The sequence below is a fragment of the Porites lutea genome, chromosome 2 (genome assembly GCF_958299795.1).
Source record: "Porites lutea chromosome 2, jaPorLute2.1, whole genome shotgun sequence".
Classification (NCBI taxonomy): Eukaryota; Metazoa; Cnidaria; class Anthozoa; order Scleractinia; family Poritidae; genus Porites; species Porites lutea.
Genome location: NC_133202.1, coordinates 24,602,121 through 24,620,618, shown reverse-complemented (window position 1 = coordinate 24,620,618; position 18,498 = coordinate 24,602,121). Strand labels below are relative to the sequence as shown.

General features: G+C 41.7%; 1 protein-coding gene and 1 pseudogene across 1 annotated transcript in view; both read right to left on the bottom strand.

The window, feature by feature from the left end:
* Nucleotides 1–4,711: 4,711 nt before the first annotated feature.
* On the bottom strand, nucleotides 4,712–9,620 carry LOC140927828 (uncharacterized; annotated as a pseudogene).
* Nucleotides 9,621–15,610: 5,990 nt separating this feature from the next.
* Nucleotides 15,611–18,498, bottom strand: part of LOC140928086 (uncharacterized) — a 37,759-nt gene continuing 34,871 nt past the window's right edge. The window contains exon 5 of the mRNA XM_073377807.1: nucleotides 15,611–16,645. Within this exon, the coding sequence (XP_073233908.1) occupies nucleotides 16,448–16,645 (198 nt within the window). The 3' untranslated portion in view covers nucleotides 15,611–16,447. The remainder of the gene's footprint in view (nucleotides 16,646–18,498) is intronic.

The window sequence follows — 18,498 nt, the reverse complement described above, 5'->3', positions numbered from 1 at the left end:
GAAATCAGCTCATGTTTAAACCGGTCTTTCTGAAACAGTTTCATTTCCTGAAACCTCTGGATATCTTTATGACGCTTTTGAAATAGGCGAAAAAGGTACGTCTGTGAAAAAGGTCACAATGAGGGACGCGAACGAGGACGTCGACAAAGTCTGTATCGAAGTACAGAAAACGTCTGACAACGCAGGTGGAAAACCTAGAGGCGGTATCTCACATCATTTAACACAAAACATTTAGTGCTTTGAACTACGCTCAAGACTTTGGAAATAGAGTGAAGGAATCGCTTAAAAGAACTACGAATTCGAAGTGGGCTACATTCACGAAAAGTTGAATTATATTGTCCCATGTCAAATACTTTCATGCCTTTCGTTAGCACTCTCAACTATGTCTCTTCCATCGGTGCAAACAATGACAAAAGAAGATAAAATTGGGATGGGGGTGGACTGGATAGAGAACTGTCCACCTGTTTGTCAACAAACTATAAGAAGCGAATCAACTCAAGATAAAGCGGGATATTTACCACCCGCGTCACGGGACTATCTCATGATTTGATGATCTTTCTAAAAAGCTAAAACTTTTTCTGCACCATTTAAATTCCAAAAATAATGGTCCGGTTTTGTTTTTTAAGACTATTTTGGCATTGATATTGTTTGCCACGAAACACCCACGGAGGCTGGAGCTTGGGACTATTCTGAGGGATTAGTTCCGCAGTGTTTTGATGTATCATTTTGCATCGTAAAATTACTCCTTTATAACTTAATTCAAACAGTTGTATTCGACAAATGTAATATTCAATTCCTACCGTGTACTTTGCCGTTACAATTTCTCATGTATTGCTACTTTCCTAAATAAACGGATCAGACAGTAAAAAATACCTTTCGGTAGTTTGGTCCACTCTGGCCTCGATAGCACCCCCCACATAAAATCCTGGTTACGGGCCTGGGTGCGTCTGGATCTATAAGGCTGGTGTTATATTGATGGTTATACGACTTGGATCTAATTTGCACTAACGGCAACATGAAATCGTTAAGTAGGGGTCTTAATAGCTATCGTTTACCCATTTTTGCTACTTCGGTTAGATAACTATTTTCTTTTCAATATTTTCAGTTACTTATAAATTGTACTAGTGGCGGAGTTTATGTGAATTCATGTAAATTTATACCTTGATTTAAGTAGGGCTACCCGACACGCGTGAAAAACGCAGTGCGCATGCGTGCCTTCACTGCTTCCGGTGCGAATTTGCCAGTGCCTCCCCCAATCGAAATTATAGGCGATACCAAAACAAACTAGATTCCGGCCGCGAAATTCAAAAAAGTAAGCTCCACACACAAAAGATAAGCTTAGAATTTCACGAACACAAAGTTTATTAATTGCTTTAGTTTCTCTCTTTTGCACCACATACTTTCCTCCTTGCACCAAAGGCGAAAATCATGTTTGAAAGTCCACGCTCGCTCTGGCAGCACTTCGCCGTAGCCATTGTTGCTATTTTGGTCATCATGTCGCTGAGCTCGGTCAATGCGAACAACGAAAACGACCAATGCATGCTAAGTGGAAAAACAAGGACGGAAAAACCTTGTACTGGACGACTTTACCAGTTAGTTAGTTAAGTTAGTTTAAGTAATTTCTTGTTGTGCTTAAAACTAGAACCGGCTGCAAACCATTAAACATATCAAACATTCCTAAGTGTTTTGCAATTTAAATGAGGAAGATTTTGCAAATTTCAATTATTGAAAATAGAGACCTTGCGCATGTGCAGACGTTTTGCACGCGTGTCGGGCTTTCACCGGCGAAAATTGTCTGATTGGTCGACGCGCGACCACGTGACATTGCCAAATTCAAAATGGCGGCAATACATCCATCGTTTGTTTATTCCAGTGGAAAGAAGTGTTGCGGCTTAATATGAGTTGCAAATGCATATACGGATATTTTTAGAATAGCCTAGACTTTTTATTATCCTTTTTCACCTATTCCTATGGGATTCGTTCCTTGCGATGCTCGCGTTTTGGCCGGTTTACCGGATTCAACTTTGCACTCTTCACGATCACGAAGGACAACAATATTTTTGATGAAAGCCGGGTCACTAGAAAGAACGGCCTTTGTTCACAGCTCTATGCAGCGGAGAAATAAGACACTATGGGTCCTTTGAAATTGCTTAGACACCTGGAAGTTATTTTATTACTTTTTTTACCGAAAAGATAAAGCAAAATTATGTCTTCTCCAGCAAGACTTTCTAATTTATAAAAAAAGCTTGAACATAAATGAAGCTAAACGAACTGTAGTGTCTGCATTCATGTTCTTTTCATTGCAATTTTAATATCAAAACTTTAAAGCCGTCTATGACCGAGCAGGGTTTTTTTTCTTTTTTTCTTTTCAATGGTTACTGTGCTTGATCTGAATAAGATAATGAAATTTTTAAAATTAGGGCAATACTACATATAAAAGAAGAGAACTTTGATTGTAAATATGTTAGTTGGAAAAAATACTGATTATACTATATGATCTTTTTACTATATAGGTTAGAAAAGTGATGAGTAGTCAAAAGTGCTACAAAGGAGTAAAAACCCAGATCTTTCCATCAATAAATTTTATTGACACTGTCAGGGACATATACTTTGCTTGAATACACATTTGTTCTTCAAAAATCCTGTTTGTGAGGCTGCACTTTGTTTGATTCAGGATCAATCAATCTTTTCTGAAGAGAAATGAACAATAAAGTATGTTAGCATGTCACTACTTCAACACTGCCTTAGCCAACAACTAAGAAGAAACTCAACTTCATATAAAAAAAAACAAAGTGAAAAATACTTCACTGTAAACCAACAACCGCTTCAAATATATATCACATTAAATTCATGCAAAATGTAGACCTGATGAGAAGTTTATAGGAAAAGAAACAAATGATAATTACAATGAAACTATAATGTTTGAATGAGATCTGTATTTGAGAGTTCTCTCATAATTCTGACAGAAGATCAAAATAGGAAACTGCATATCCTACACAACTGCATTCATCAACATGATACAACTAAAATTTCATGAAGACTAAAAGTTTACTCCAAACTTTAAACTCCTGTAAGGTTTTTCCCAAGTTTGAATCACATTGAATACATATTTAAACAGTAATTAGATCTGTGAAACATTAGAACGGTGCAATGTCGTGGAAGGTCTGGGACATTACTGAGACTCTAACAAAATCCTTTGGTGCGAGTTCCAAAGCCGCCTACTGTTATTTTATTATGAACCTGCTACTTAAAAACTTTTTGACAGCCCTGATATTGCACAGTAAATAAACACTGTTGGATACATCTATTTCAATTAAGATTGCTTCTGAGAAGAATGCTGCATGATCCATGTTTCATAGCGCGCGGTGCATTATTGTAGCAAGTCTAGTAAATTATGTGCCCGCAACGAGCCTAGGAACCTAGAAAGCAAACGCCGCTAACGCTTCTATGCTATTTCAGCAGAACGTTAAGAAAATGTATTTCGAAACACTGAATCCTAGGCTTTTTAACTTAAGACAGTGATTTGAGGTTAGGTTATTCTCTGTGGTAATATGCAAATGCTGCAAATTTTCAATGAGTTTGCTTGGCTTGTGCACATGGGAATTTTGGATAAAGTTTAAAAAGAAATCAAATTCAAGGCGTTTGTCGAACAACAGTAAATAACTTAACATTACGTGTTGATCTATTTTTCAGGCAATTATTTCAAAACTGAATAAAAAAGAATAGCGTTGATTTGCTTTATTAAAATAACCTGCTTCCTGGCACATGGAAAAACGCAGCTTATTAATCAGTAAGGTAAAACCCTATTTATTTAATGTTGTTAAAAGAAGAGGCTTCTAATTTTTTACAATAAAATTTAAAAAATGAAATTTTTCAGCTCGCTCATGCTTAAGAATTTTAGCAACCATTTGACTTGAAAGCTCTCTTGAACGCATTTTCAATTGTCTCCATTATTTCATTGAACGTGAACAAGACTAAACTTCCAGCTACAAAAAGTTTTACCATAGTGCACTGCAAGCTATGAAACATGGTTCACGGGAGCAACCTTAATTGAAATAGGTGTATACACATGCAAGCGGTCCATGACCATCCTGCTACCTATCCCTTAATCAAAAAACCTACAAATCGCCTTTTGCTGACTTTTTCACCTGATTTTGCATTAAATAGCCAGATTTGGTTGTTTTATGCTGAAAAGTGGATTTTTCTCAAAACGCTTTGTACTTTGCTTACAGCTACAGTGTACATTGTAGAGCAGTCCCCTTTTGCTACGGCCCAAAGACTGGACACAGTGAACTCAAATGCTGTATTAGCCAATGGAATAATTCTAAGATACATTTATGCTGTAGTAGCTAATAACATAAGATGTAAGAACCTGTGTTCCTTTTTCTTTATGATTCGTTTTACAAGGGATTTGAATCAGAGATCGTTAACATTGCCAGTGTCAAATGCTTGCTTGTCAGGTAGGTCGGATGCGACAGTTACACCTCAAGATAACTATCTTATAAGCTAATACAGTGTTACTACATGTACATCTGAATTATTATTTCTTAGCTAATACACTGTTTGGGTTCTCTGTGGACAAAGAAAACTGTCTGTAACAATGAGCTGTCCATAAAGTGGTGCTTATAATTTCAAAAACATAGAGGAAAGTACTTAAAAGCACTACTTAAACTCTTAAACTGACTTAAACGTCACAGATCAGTAACAACGGCTATAGTTCAGTATCATAATCTTCAAAACGCGCAGGACGACGTCTCGTGCGAGATGATCTCCGCAGGCCAGGAGGGACGGGGTCTGCTGAAACGACTGTCTTCTCCAAAGAGGAGTCCTCAGGGCAAGATGGCTGGGCAGCTGTGTCGTCCATGATGCGGTCGAAAGGAACGGCGGGAGCAGGTGGTGTAACACAGGGAGGAGTGTTGGATAGATGCTGGGCTGAAGCAGAGATAGCATCAGGGATGTCAGGCAGCGAGGGTGGGGGGTGAGGTGTGGTATCAGGATTGTCATCGTCATCTGAGTCATGACCGCGGCACCGGCGAGGAGGATGTGAGGGATGAGCCAAGTCGGAAGGGACCTTGAAGCACTCAGTAAGTTTGACGTGGTAAGACGAGCTGCGTAACTGGGATCCAATGAACTTTTTGATATCACAGAATGGGGGATCTATGGCTACAACAAGGTAGCGGTCGCGGGCTCGAGACTTGCTCCGATCGGAATGAAGGTACACTAGGTCACCAACATCAATTACAGGAGTAGGACGCCTGTTGTGCAATGGGGCTTTGGAGCGCTCACTGTGGGGGTGGTGGGACAGACGATGCTCGTGCTGGAGCGCAATTAAATGGTCGTCGGCAAGGGGTAACTGCTGGTTTGAAAACTGGTCCCGCTGTGTCCACATTTCTCGCGAGGATAGGCCACGTGAACGGATACGAGAGTTCAAGGCAGAAGTGGCTACGGCTAGAGTGAGGGGCGAAACGGCACCGCCTAAAGGCTCCTGGCGGAGAAGTTCCGCTTCCAACTCCTGGACTGCTCTCTCAGCTACGGGATTCTTGTTGGGATTTTTGGCCTGACCAAGCTCAATTGTAATTCTATGCTTCTTTAAGAGAGGGTCGTTAACGAGAGCCTTAAAGCCAGGGGCAGGGTCAGTACGGATCACGGCAGGTGGGCCATCCATAGGGCGCAATTCTAAGCAGAGCTTTGCAATGGCGTCGCGTAACGTTTGATGACGCTCGTCTTCAAGAAATACACTGGAAGTGTAAGAGGTGACAGTCTCGCGGAGGACAAAGATGAGCTGGCGAGAACGTTTGATGACGTCGGCGGCGAAGGACCGACCAATAGCGTCGGGTGGAGGAGAAGTGGACTGGTCAATACGTGCGGTTGGAGAGCTGCGGATTGCTGCACAGGAGTGGCACCCGTCAGAGACACGGGAGACAGCCTGGTCCATATCGAGAGCGTATAGATAGCGTTTGACGACCATTTTTAACTGGTGACAAGACGGGTGGCTGAGTTGTAGGTGAAGGGCAGTCAAAAGGCCGTCCAAAGCTTGGCGTGGGACAATGATGCATTCTCTAGATGGTGACAAGGGTTCATGACGCCGCACAACAAGGAGGCCATCATCTGCAACTGACGCAACTTGTAAATAACGTTTGACGTCCTTGATGTTTGTGAGCTTTTTGGACGGTCTCGTACCCTGGACGAGGTGAGCGTGGGTACGGCGTAGATCTAGGCACTCAGACTGAACAGACACCCAGGCAGGCCGGCTAGTAAAGGGAAGGCGAACATTGCCTTGGAGGACATCTTGTACGGAAACGGCTCGGACAACAGAGTCCCTGGTTCGAGAAATGAACGAGCACACCTGACAGGTCTCGTTGTCACAGGCGGCGGCGTTTCGGCTTGCGAAGTCTGACGAGAGGATAGCAGCGCCGGAGACGTGCCTGACTGATGCTTGGTAACGACTCACGACAGACAAGAAGGTGGAGACACGGGGGCTGGCAGAGAACTCCCCGCGGCAGAGCTTCTCATAGGCTTGAACGCAAGGCTTACTGTCAGTGAGAATGCAGGCCTTTTTGACGGACTGAATAAGATACGGGCTGAAGTGCTTAGTTGCCGCCGCGATGGAGAGGGCTTCGACCTCGCACGGAAGCCACGTTGTTTGGGAGCCCCGTAACTTGGCGCTGAAGAAGCCAGAGACACATAACTTATCTCCGCGCGTTACGTAGAGGGTGGCCCCTAATCCAGGGTCCCGGACGGCTCCATCAGTGACAATCCATAACTGGTCCTCGGGTCTGGGTAATGTGATGGTGAGTGCAGAGGAAAGGGCGTTCTGAGCACTACGGAATCCGGCCCTGAGATTATCGGTCCAGTTAATAGATTCCTGAGAAGGGCGACCGGCTCTTACAGCATCCAGTGGAGCGAGGTAACTGGAGCACCTTGGAATGACACGGGAAAGAACTTTGTAAGCGCCAATGAAGGATCTTAAGCGAGCAACAGTGTTCGGCTCGGGGTACGTGGCGAGGGTGTTAAGACGGTGAGGACTGGCAGAAAGGGAGCCAGCATTCCAGATCCAGCCGAGAATAGTGGTAGTTTTGGGACTGATGATGGTCTTGTGGGCAGACAAACGCAGGTTGCACTTGTGTAGGGCCTGCAGGACCCTCTTCCAGTTGTGGAGTAGCTCTTGGGGTGTGTTGCCGCCGCAGTACAGATCATCAGCGATTTTGGCAACGGATCCATCTTAAAGTAGTGGGCCTAGAACGCGGCACATAACCTCTTCAAGGGCAGTTTCCGATCCAGGCATACCCAGAGCGGAACGAACGTAGACTCGTACTCCTTTAAACGGAGTAGCAACGCCGCAATACTTCATGGACTCTTTAGCCAAAGGTATTTGGTAAAAGGCACTTGTCAAGTCTGTGACGATGATATGAGACCACTGGGCGATGCGGCGCAGGGTGGAGTCCACGTCAGGCAGCAAGGATGGTTGGGGTTTACTGTACCGGCCTACGTCAGCGAAGGCAGTGACAAGACGAGACCCGCCGTTCGGCTTTTTCACAAGGAAAGAAGGGTTCAGGTATTCTACAGTGAAACCAACATCTTCAGGTCGCTGGAAGACGCCAAGCTGCTCTAGGCGGTCGAACGTCTCTTGGAGTTCTACGAGCTTATCGCGGGCATATTGGGGGAGGCGGCCTTTCCGCTGTGGGGGCTCGACAGGGCCCATGTTGACCTTTGCTTGGTAAGGACCTGCGGATCCATTATAACCTGGGAACTGAGGGTCAAATACGGAGTCGTACTCACTGAGCAGAGATTGGAAGGTGGCTCTGACAGCCTCAGGGAGAATGCGGTCTGGGTCTACCTGGACGGATGAAGAGTGGCTAGCAGGAAAGGGAGGTAACGGATGCTTAGTAGGAGGCTGACTTGTCGGTGACTCCTCTTTTGGTTCGAAGACAGGGGTGACCTGGCAGAAGTGTTCGTGACGCTTAAGCGTTCGAGGTTCGGCTGACAGGTTTGGTATGCGGATTGCACGCACAACGCTGGAAACGACACCCGGTTGCGGCCACAGCTGAGAGGGCTTGAGATTACGTAAACTAGGTGCATCAGTGCGGGGTTCAAGTGCATACTCTGAATCAGGGGGAGCATCGTCAGGGAGCTGAACTTCCAAGAATTCTCCGGGCCAAACAGTCTTGGAGGGAGTAGGAGCACGGAGAACGGCTCTGCGGACGGTTGTGGAAGGGCTGGGCGGGGCCTGGGAACCGTATGTGTAGGTTGAGCCATTGCCAAGTAGCACCTCTCTCTTGGCGGGCCGGACGGCAACGTCGTTTGCCTCCATGAAAGGGGTCCCGGCAAGCACTTCGACGTCAAGATCTTCGACGACAAGTCCCTCGAATGTAAAGTCAGTGTTGTCGCGGGTGAAGGATGTCCGTATCTCTCCGACCACCTGAAGCTGAGAAGAGCCATCAGCCTGCTGGACGGACTGAGCACTGGATATAATTGGACATCCAAGATGTTTCGCGGTGGAGTGGCGGATCATATTTCCAGTTGCTCCGCTGTCGATGGTGATACGTACAACACGGTGACCATGAAAGACATCCATATAAGGAGATTGGCGGGTCTGGACACGGTAGGCAACAACGTCAGGGGTAGGCAAAGTGCTTTCAGGACATGGTGGATCGGGATCAAGGTCGTAGTTGGTGTCTTGTTCGTCGTCCAGTATTCCGACGATCTGTCTCGCTTTTACCATGAAGCGCCTGTCATTGTCAGGGAGGAAGGTACACTGACTGAGGAAGTGGTTGGTGTTAGAGCGACCGGCTTGCTTGCATAAGGGACAGACCTTGTCCTGACGGGGCTGTCTGGTGCGCGTCTTAGGTTCACTCCTGCCACCCGGACGGGGGCGACGAAAATCATCAGCTACCGCGGCACGTAGAATCTTAGCATCATCTGAAGCGCGGATTTCCTCGAGGAGAGAGCTAAGTGCCTGAGAGATCTCGGGTTTAATTGAGGCAAGGGTGCGAGACCTCAACTCCGTGCCGTAACGTTGCTTGACTAAACGAGGGAGACTGGGGTGAATGAGTCGCAACCAAGTAAGAACGACAAAGTTTTCTAGGGTAGGGGTTAGTTCCTCATCCTCTGCAACATGTTCGCCATGGTGAGTTAAATCGTTGGCGCGAAGTAAGGAATCTTCCACAAAAGCCATGAGGCGTTGGTACAGATCCTCAGGGCGCTCATCCGCTGCGAGGTGTATGTCAGAAAAATCGATAAATTGAGCGCCGGTGGCCTGGAAGCCAAAGTGTTGGCGAATAGTTTGCCAGATGTATTCGAGTGACGTTGAATTTTTCAGTGCTTCGGGAGATGATAGGGCAGTAATTCGCAATCTGACCGAGCATCAGCTCGAGAAAGTTGACTTTTTGTCGGGGGGTGAGGCGTCGAGCAAGAGGTATGGAATCGCCATCGGCGTCGAGTCCTCGAAGTGGTTGGGCTTTGGTTTTTTTTAACCATTGAACGCCATCGGCTAGGAAGGGAGCGAAGTTGCTGTCCAATGATAATGTGTAAAGCAGATTTTGCTTCCAATTCTCGAAGCTATTAATAGTTTCCACCTTGGAAAGGCACCACTGTTTCGGTGCGCGGTGAGAAGACGCCATTACACACGAGGAAAAACTCAGGGACGTGTTTTCACAGCGAAGGATACACTGTTTTGGTTCCAGCGGTCGAGGCTTAAAAGTGACTTTGTACGGTAAAAAGGTGAGGCTTGGGTTGAACCGAACGCTGCCACCACGCCAGTTAGGAAGATAAGGCAAGAACCAAGGCACGTCCAATTCGTGTAAGGCTTTAATCAAACTGGGATACAACAAGCGGCCGAGTAACAGTAACAATATGGCGGACGCAAGGCAGCTCACAACAGATAACGCATGCTAGCTCATAGTACCGCTGACCGGTACTGGCGGATCATAGTCATTGCCTCCTGTGAGCCAATTCATGGACGAATTTGATACATAATAATATTCAATACTTATATTGCGCTTTTTCTATAAAAAATACTCAAAAGCGCATTACAATATTATCAATAACTAAATTAAAACAAGTAAAATCACCCGGTAAAATTACAATATTACAATATTAACATTACAATATTAAAAAAATAAAAATAAAAATAATAAAAATAAAAATAAATAAATAAATAAATAATCTAACTAAAAGCCTTTTTAAATAAATATGTTTTAACAGAGCGTTTAAAAGAGTCGATTGATGTTTCCTGTCTAATTGGCAGAGGAAGACTGTTCCATAAAAGACTGTTCCACATGTACAAAAGAAAATCCAACACTCAAAAATCAGAAAGATGTAATACTATGTGACCTCATGATGGAACTTAAAGAAAGGAAATGTATATTATTTTTAAGTTACATGTATTTTCTTACCCTTTTTTTAAGTTATGTAAATTGGTCTTTTGTTGAAGAAAATGAAACAAATTATGTCAAAAATTAATGTTTTGCTGTGCATGCATCAATCATGCAACCATGAATTTGACAAAGGTTTGGAATTGAAAACTGGACAAGTTTGTACTTGATGTACCAAATTTCTCACCGGCTGAAACTAACAAGCATGATGTGCCAATTTTTGGCTCTAGCTGACATCGTAAATAGGAAAACCCATATTTTGGAAAGCATTTTTTGGCAAAACAAGAACTGATTATGCGTATACATATTATAAAACTTAAAAGTACTCAATCGCATATAAATACACGGTACAGGTAAACCCCCAATGCTAGCAATCTTCTGTGACCCAAAGAGGGCAAGTATGCTGGTGTAAAAAAAAAAAAAATAACTCCAAGGATTGCTCTACAGAGATATAACCATCCCTTTTCAGGGCTGTCATTACGTTTTGAAACAGCCATAGCAAATGAAGATTCACCCAATACAGGTCCCAAAAATTTAAATTACCACCTTCAGCTTTCCACTTTGATCACCTGTAACATAGTGAGCTCAGCTGTAACAGGTGTTATGGGTTACGGCCCCTAATGACAGCTCTGCCTTTTTATTTTAGACAATTCTTAGTTTATGAAAAGCCAAAACATTTTTATTCAATCATTACATGTAGATCTCATTACACTTTTATCCTTCTTTGGAACATTACCTGCTATTTTTCAAGATTATTTCACAAAAAAAGACTTTACATAATTATCACAAATATACCTGATCAGCATCTAATATAAAATTTTATTCTAATATTGTAGTCAATTTTTTATTGCAGTTATTTTATAATTTTCTGTTCTTTTTGTGTATAGCAATGTATGCTAAAAATAAAAGAAAAAATAATATTTATGCTGAGATACAAAATTAACTGTGCACAACATACACGTATACATAGATTAACAGCCAAAGAATTCTCAGTGAAATACAGAGGGGCAAATTATTATGGAACAATCCACCTGAAATGGCTGATTAAAAAAGATGTCTAAGTACAAGTACAAAATAACTTCCAGCAAACGTTCAGGAAATAGTTTAAATTGTAATATAAGGTGCCAAACATGATAGGGCCATTTTTGTTCTCAGTTAAAAAAACAACTTTGTGCACGCATAATGCATGTACGGTCTCTAGGGAAAATACTATTTTTTTCACTTTCGATCGATCAAAATCGTGTCCCATTTGACACACATTCTAAAGAGAAAACGCGCTGATTTAGATTTAGCGGTCTTCCTATTAATTATAATTATAATGATTATTATTCTGTTGCTCAAACGGCCCTCCACCAGCTGTACCTTTCCATTTTCTCTTGTGTTGGACTGTGGGGCGAGAAACTTTAACCTGAGCATAAAATGCCAGCGAAGCTTAATAAATAAAAATTCGAATGTTTGAGGATACACTGAACTAGACCTCCAGAGGGTCCCTGAACTTCAAAGATGCAAGTCGATATTTGGTACGAAAACGGTCCACACGATTAACACAACTGCCGCTTCCGTGCACAGCGGTACAATCTAATTTATATACATAACAAAGCCCAATAATTTTTCTTTCACTTCTTTACAATTTCCTGTTGTACCGATGTGCACGAAACTAACAGTAAGCATAGAAAGTCAAAATTACCCACCTTTTTGGCATGCCTTTCGCAACCATGCCGGCGATTGCAAAGCCAATATCTCCGACAAATACCCACCACTGGGTTTGTCCGCCGTTTCCAAGGCGCTACATTTTCTAGAGAAAACATTCCACTCAAAACTTTCACCAAAATGTTTTTTGATCTCTTACTATGGCAAGAAAACCACAACGCCATCACTGTCAAAAAAACAGCCATTATTTTTTTCATCTCAACGGGCATTTTTGCATCAGAGCCAATGACATTGCGCGAAATAGATCACGTGTCATTTTTATTAGCGCATGCGCAGACATTTTTCGCCGGTGAAGTGTCGGGCTACCCCCAAAAGTGATTGACGTGATGAAATAAAGAAAATTCGGGTTGTGACAGAATAATATCATGGCTATAGGAAAGTGAAAGTTAATAGCTAACCAAAATTAGTACTTAACTGAGAATTGGCCAAAAAAATAGTAGTTAACTGATATTTGGCCGAAAAATTAGTAGTTAACTGAGAATTGTGTACCCCCATTAGCACCCTCAAAATATAAAGAACCAAGAAAGGTCAAGAACGAGAAGTCCAAAGACTACTGCAAAGCTGATTTAAAACAAAGTGTATTGTTTTTTATAACAATATTTCGGCTGGCCATACCAGCCTTCTTCAGGTTTACAGATGTTACTGAACTTATGTAGGAATCACAATATTATATAGATGGAGAATGTCGCAATAAAAATTGTTTAAAAGGGAGAGGCGGAAATGACGTACAACATAAAAACTGGAAAGGAATAAATACTAACGATATGGATTACAATAATTCGTCACGGCGGTTTAGGCCATGAGGTTCAAGAGTCATGGCCTTATCAATCAAATGCGACTCCCTGGCCTTACCAACTGAGTCACGTGAAGGTGGGATTAACTGCATGTCAGTATGAGAATAGTGAGAGTGAGAGAGAAAGTGTTAAGAAACTGTAGTGGGTTTAGATTTAATGTTAGGGTTTTGTCGACTGCACGTCTGTGTTCGTTAAATCTGTCCTTGAGACGTCGCTTAGTCCACCTATTATTGTAAATTACAAAGGTTACATTGAACCATGTAGATCACATTTTTTGTGTTACAAGTAATGTGTGAAGTGATTGAGCGTGTTTCACCTGTAGCGTAAAAAGTATAACTTGTGAGGCCGTTAGTAATGTATGGACAAGTGGCACAATTCTGTCCACAGCGGAAGGAGCTTGGCGGAAAATGATTGGTGGAGATAACGGGTAATTGTGCACAATTGACTCTTGAATCTCATGGCCTAAACCGCGGTGACGAATTAATGTAATCCATATCCTTAGTATTCATGTTTTCCTTTCCAGTTTTTATAGGGTCTTTTTATGTTGTACGCCATTTCCGCCTCTCCCTTTTAAACAATTTTTATTGCGACATTCTCCATCTATATATAAATATTGTGATTCCTACATAAGTTCAGTAACATCCGTAAACCTAAAGAAGGCTGGTATGGCCAGCCGAAATATTGTTATAAAAAAAAATACACGTTGTTTTAAATCAGCTTTGCAGTAGTCTTTGGACTTCTCTTTCTTGGTTACATTTTATCACCCGCGCTCGACGGACTTTGAATATAGTGATATACTGATTGTTGGGCACTGTACTGCAATGGGCTATTTCCACTCGTGAATTTATTAGAATAAACTTCCGCTTAACTTTTTAGATCATCTCCGATCGTAGAAAAGTGTACAGCAGATAGCATCAGCAATGGGTCTGAAAGTGAAGAAGTGGCTGACTAATTCTTAGTTTGAATTACGAGAAGAATCTTATTTTTTTTAAAAAATCTATCGAGCGGTTTAAAAATTACTCACTAATTTGTTAAAGTGGACTGAAATGTTTACAAAACCGCTAACAAGAGCGCCATGGTACATACTAATCAAATCCTTCTTTGTAGCAATTGGCCGGAGCTTTTTCCATGATCTTTCAACCACGTTTTTAAACATAGGCACGTTAAACGTGCATGAGCTATTTTGAATGCTCCAGTGTAACTATAATACTTCGGTGTAACCTTACCAAGAGTGATGAATGTACCTTTTTCATCCTAAATGTAGATTTGGTGTTTGTGCGAAATTGGGTATTGCGCTACATAAATGAGAATCATTGCACCAAACGTCTTTTAGGCGAAATTAAACGTTGAAGTTGGTGGAATACATAGTCTACTCTCTTACAGCTGAACCAGCATTCTTTCACTACTTTTAGGTCTCGAACTGGCCGGGCTGCCGCTCTATCTAAAGATCTTTAAAAACGCTTTTTGACAACCGTTTACTTTTAATAGAAATAAAAAACATCATTGAACAACGAAGGCAAGATAGACTGCAAAACCGTCGGTTTTTTTCTCAAAATCAGTAAAGAAATCGGTAATGCGTGGCGTAAGAGTTACGCGCGCGAAGCGCGCGAGCCTCACGCCCGTAGGGCGTGTGAGGCGAGAGAAAAAAACTTATTTTAACGTCTCTCCCCAGTCTCACTCTCCGTTTTCAGCCTTGTTCCAGACCTTTTGTTTGACTGTTCACACTTCCTTGAATACACAAGAATAGGGGCTGTTTCGCAGTCTAAAGGCAAGACCGCTTTACCCAAAGAAAAAATCGTAATGAAAACGGTCCTTAACACTGTCACTTTATTATTTAATCCTCAGAATGCTAGAAATTACGATTCTGAGAATTTGATTTTCAATTTTTAAGCATGCCCTAGAGCATGCCCCAGAGACCCCCTAAATTACAGGAGGCCTTGCAACCCGGTCTTTACAGTATGTAACATGCCATCATTAAAAATTTTGGGAAGAAATACAGCAAATGAAGTCATTACACATAATTTCAATAACCTTCACTGACCAAATTATAAAGCAATATTAAAAAATGAAAGAGAAAACTTGAGTAAAATTGATCCCCGGTCGCAAACTAAATGACGTTGAATAAACTGAACAAAGATTACAATAATAAGTTTGCTCTCAACATTTCGTGTTCATTCGGAGATATCATTCATTGTACTTTGACATGTTTATTCTTATTTAAAAATGATATTGCAAAAATTTACTATAAGAAATTATTATTTGCAACTTTATGTTTAGCAAAATTCGCAAAGCCAACTGACGAAAATATCCACACTTGAGTTGTGAATTCGTTAATGTAACTTTTATTCACAGAATTCTTTTAACTTTTTTCGTTCGCATGATCACAAAAAAATCTCAAATTTTGTACATCTGGATTGATATGTATAATCGATTTTATAAATAACCTATTGAATAGGAAACTCTTATTATAATTGCTTACTGCTACGCAGGTCAGTTTAATCGTACATCCTAAAACGTTTCATAATCAATATTTATACTTGTCTTCTCTCAACAGTCTATTTCATACGTATGTCCTACTTTATAAGTACATAATTATCAGTGGCGGATCCAGGGGGAGGGTCCGAATTCCCCCCCCCCCCCCCCTCCTCCTATCAAGCCTAAAGCTTGTTTGAGACTGAAAATCTTACATCGTATATCACTTTTTGACTTGCTGATCTTTTAATGAAACGCCACTAAACTTAATTCCAGGGATATTCAAAAATGTATTAATATTGTTTTTAGGTACCCTCCTATGATCCGTCTGTTCGGCGTTCACAGATTAAGAAACACGTAGTCGTCGTGTCTGCTTTCTCACCTTTAATTACATAGGAAAGTTTAGTTACAAATATCTAACGGCTTTTACTAAACTACTGTCATAAGAAACTCAATAACAAATGACTTCTCGACTTCGAGTTTAACGTATTTAATTGTATATTCCACTGCTTGTAACAAGCGCCACGTCTACACGCCTGTTCAGTTAATATTTTGTACCTTGTGTGTATGACCTTCTTCCTCCGCAGAAGAAAGTAAGGTTTGAATAAATGTAAAAAAGATATTTGTAAGTAACGTATTACATATGTAAAAAAAACTACTTCTTTTTTGTAAAACTAGTTTTTTAGTCAAATTCTCAGAGGTCTTTCAGTCCGAAAAAATACGGATGCAAGGGCCATCATAAAGAACTGAGCAAGCATAGGATAGAAAACTGACGTCTTAGCGATCTTCTCCCATACCTCATGAACGTTTTTTTAACAAGGTTAATCCAAAACAAGCATTTGCTATTACCCACGTTGGTAAATGAGAAAAATACAATATACAGCTGTATGGCTTTTGGGCATCATTACTAAATTTTTAAGGAGAAGATCTCGCTATACCTAAAAAGTTGTTGGTTTTTAACCTGAGTAATTTTCTTCTACTATTAAATACTTCTGTAAACTACAATGTCACAATAAACGATAAGACACGACTTCGAGCAGTGAAAAAATTACCAATTCAATTCTATTGCGAAAGTTTTCACAGAAAACTTGATAGACGTTACACAGCCCTTGATAATTCATCGATTATCGCCTGCATAGTTGGTCTCGCTTCAGGGTCTGTCTGCAGGCATCGCCGTACCAGACCTCTCAACACGCGGCTCGTCATCAGCAAAACTTGCTCTTCGCGATTTTCAGGATTTGGAAGTTCCCGGATGCACATTTCGCACAATAAAACACCAAAGCTATAAACATCGAGCTAAAGGAAAATAAGAAAAAAGTAAACACTTCCAACACGTTTTAAATTAAAATATTAACTGATGTTGCTACGAAGGTTCTCATATTCAGTCATCCTGTTGGCGAAAATGAGATAACATCAATTCAATAGTTTATCAGCTTTGATACACCTTTGATACAGCATTTTTCCATTGACGATCAAATAAGATTACGTCAGAAGAACCCCATAAATGTAAAAGGACTACCTAGCTCAGTTACATACTGCATATACTCTACATCAGCAGAACACTGAGCCTGCGTTGTAACCGGCCCAGACATCTTCTAAACCATCGGTATACTGAGGCCGTCTGAGAATAAGTGCACAAAAGCTCGTTCTGATATCCAGCAGAGTCGTAAGGATATATGTGAGCGTTTCTGATAGACGGGTTCCTTACGCGCCTCACGATTGGTCCAATTGTTACGTTTGCGAGACGGTTAAATGCAGGCATGTCGAAAACTGGGAAAGAGCGTTGAAAGAGTGAAAGAGCGGTTCGGACGTGAAAGCGTTTTTTCTGAACAGGAAAATACTTCAAGAGAATATTCCTTGACGGCCTGAACGTGTTTGTAAACACATTCCAACTGGTTCCGGACAATCTTTGATTTTCCAGTGTCTTCTACGCTGCAGATGCATTGCCCATCTAAAACAAGTCATCACCAACGGCGAAACTACAGGAACTAAGGACATAACGCTTCAGTCCAAAGACTCGCTTATCTCAAGAAAAACAAAATGGACCGAATCAGACACATTCAACTCATCCTTGTGTCGTTTGTCGCCATTTCATTTGCCTTATGTCAAGGCCATGTCACTTGTCGGAATTTTACCCTAATAGGGCCTCGCTGTCGTTCAACCTAACACTAAGGTCATGTACACACTGTCTTCACGAGCTATGAATGGTGTTTGGCCTGTCAACACTTTTAACAAATTTCGGAACAAATCAAAAACTGCGTAAGAAACTAGAAGATCAAAAACACTTACATATGTCTTTGCGGCTCTGCTGGATTGAAGCATGATATTGTGCACTAATTCGAAGACGCTCTATACCGGCAGCTTAGAGTGTCTGCAACGCAGGCTGCCGCAAAAAGGATACACACAGTGGTCACAGTCACACACTCTGTCTGCGATAAAGAGATAATGGGCTAAGAGATCGAATCCCACATACATGACCCTTTTCCCATGAAAATGATTTTCAACGTATTCTTGGTTCCGTGTCATACTGCGTGGTTATTTTAAGGACGCCACCTTATTGGTCGGTTAGAGTGGCGTCATGTAATTTTAAACTTGGCGAGTAATTCATTCAGTGCCGAACACGCACAGCAAGAAATATGACGTATAAACTTAGTATTACTTTCTTGGACGAGTGAAAGATTTCTACGAGGAAAAATCTGGCCAGAGTAGCTGCCAACCAACAAAGTAGTGGGCGTAGTAGTGGAAGTAGTGGGCGAAAGAGAGAACGGGCGCGTGCAAGGGAGACACGCCCTCCCCTCGCGTGTCTTCTTCTCGCGCGCCCGTTTTTTCTTGTGCCCACTACTTCCAAGCGCCTGCTACGCAAGCTACCAAGAAAACGGTCCTGGTTTTCGGGAGTATGCCGGAGAAAGCGACGAAAATTGCGTAACGTGGTCTTCGCTACATCAGTATAGAAACAACCAACAATATTGTCAACTGTCTCTTCCAAAAGTTACGGTGGCCGAAAAGTGTCACGGCAATTTCAATTTGTTCACGGCAATTTCAATCTACTCACGGCAATTTCAATTTTACTCCCAGCAATTTCAATTTGCCCACGATTATTTCAATTTACTCAGGGAAATTTCAATTTTACTCACGGCAATTTCAATTTT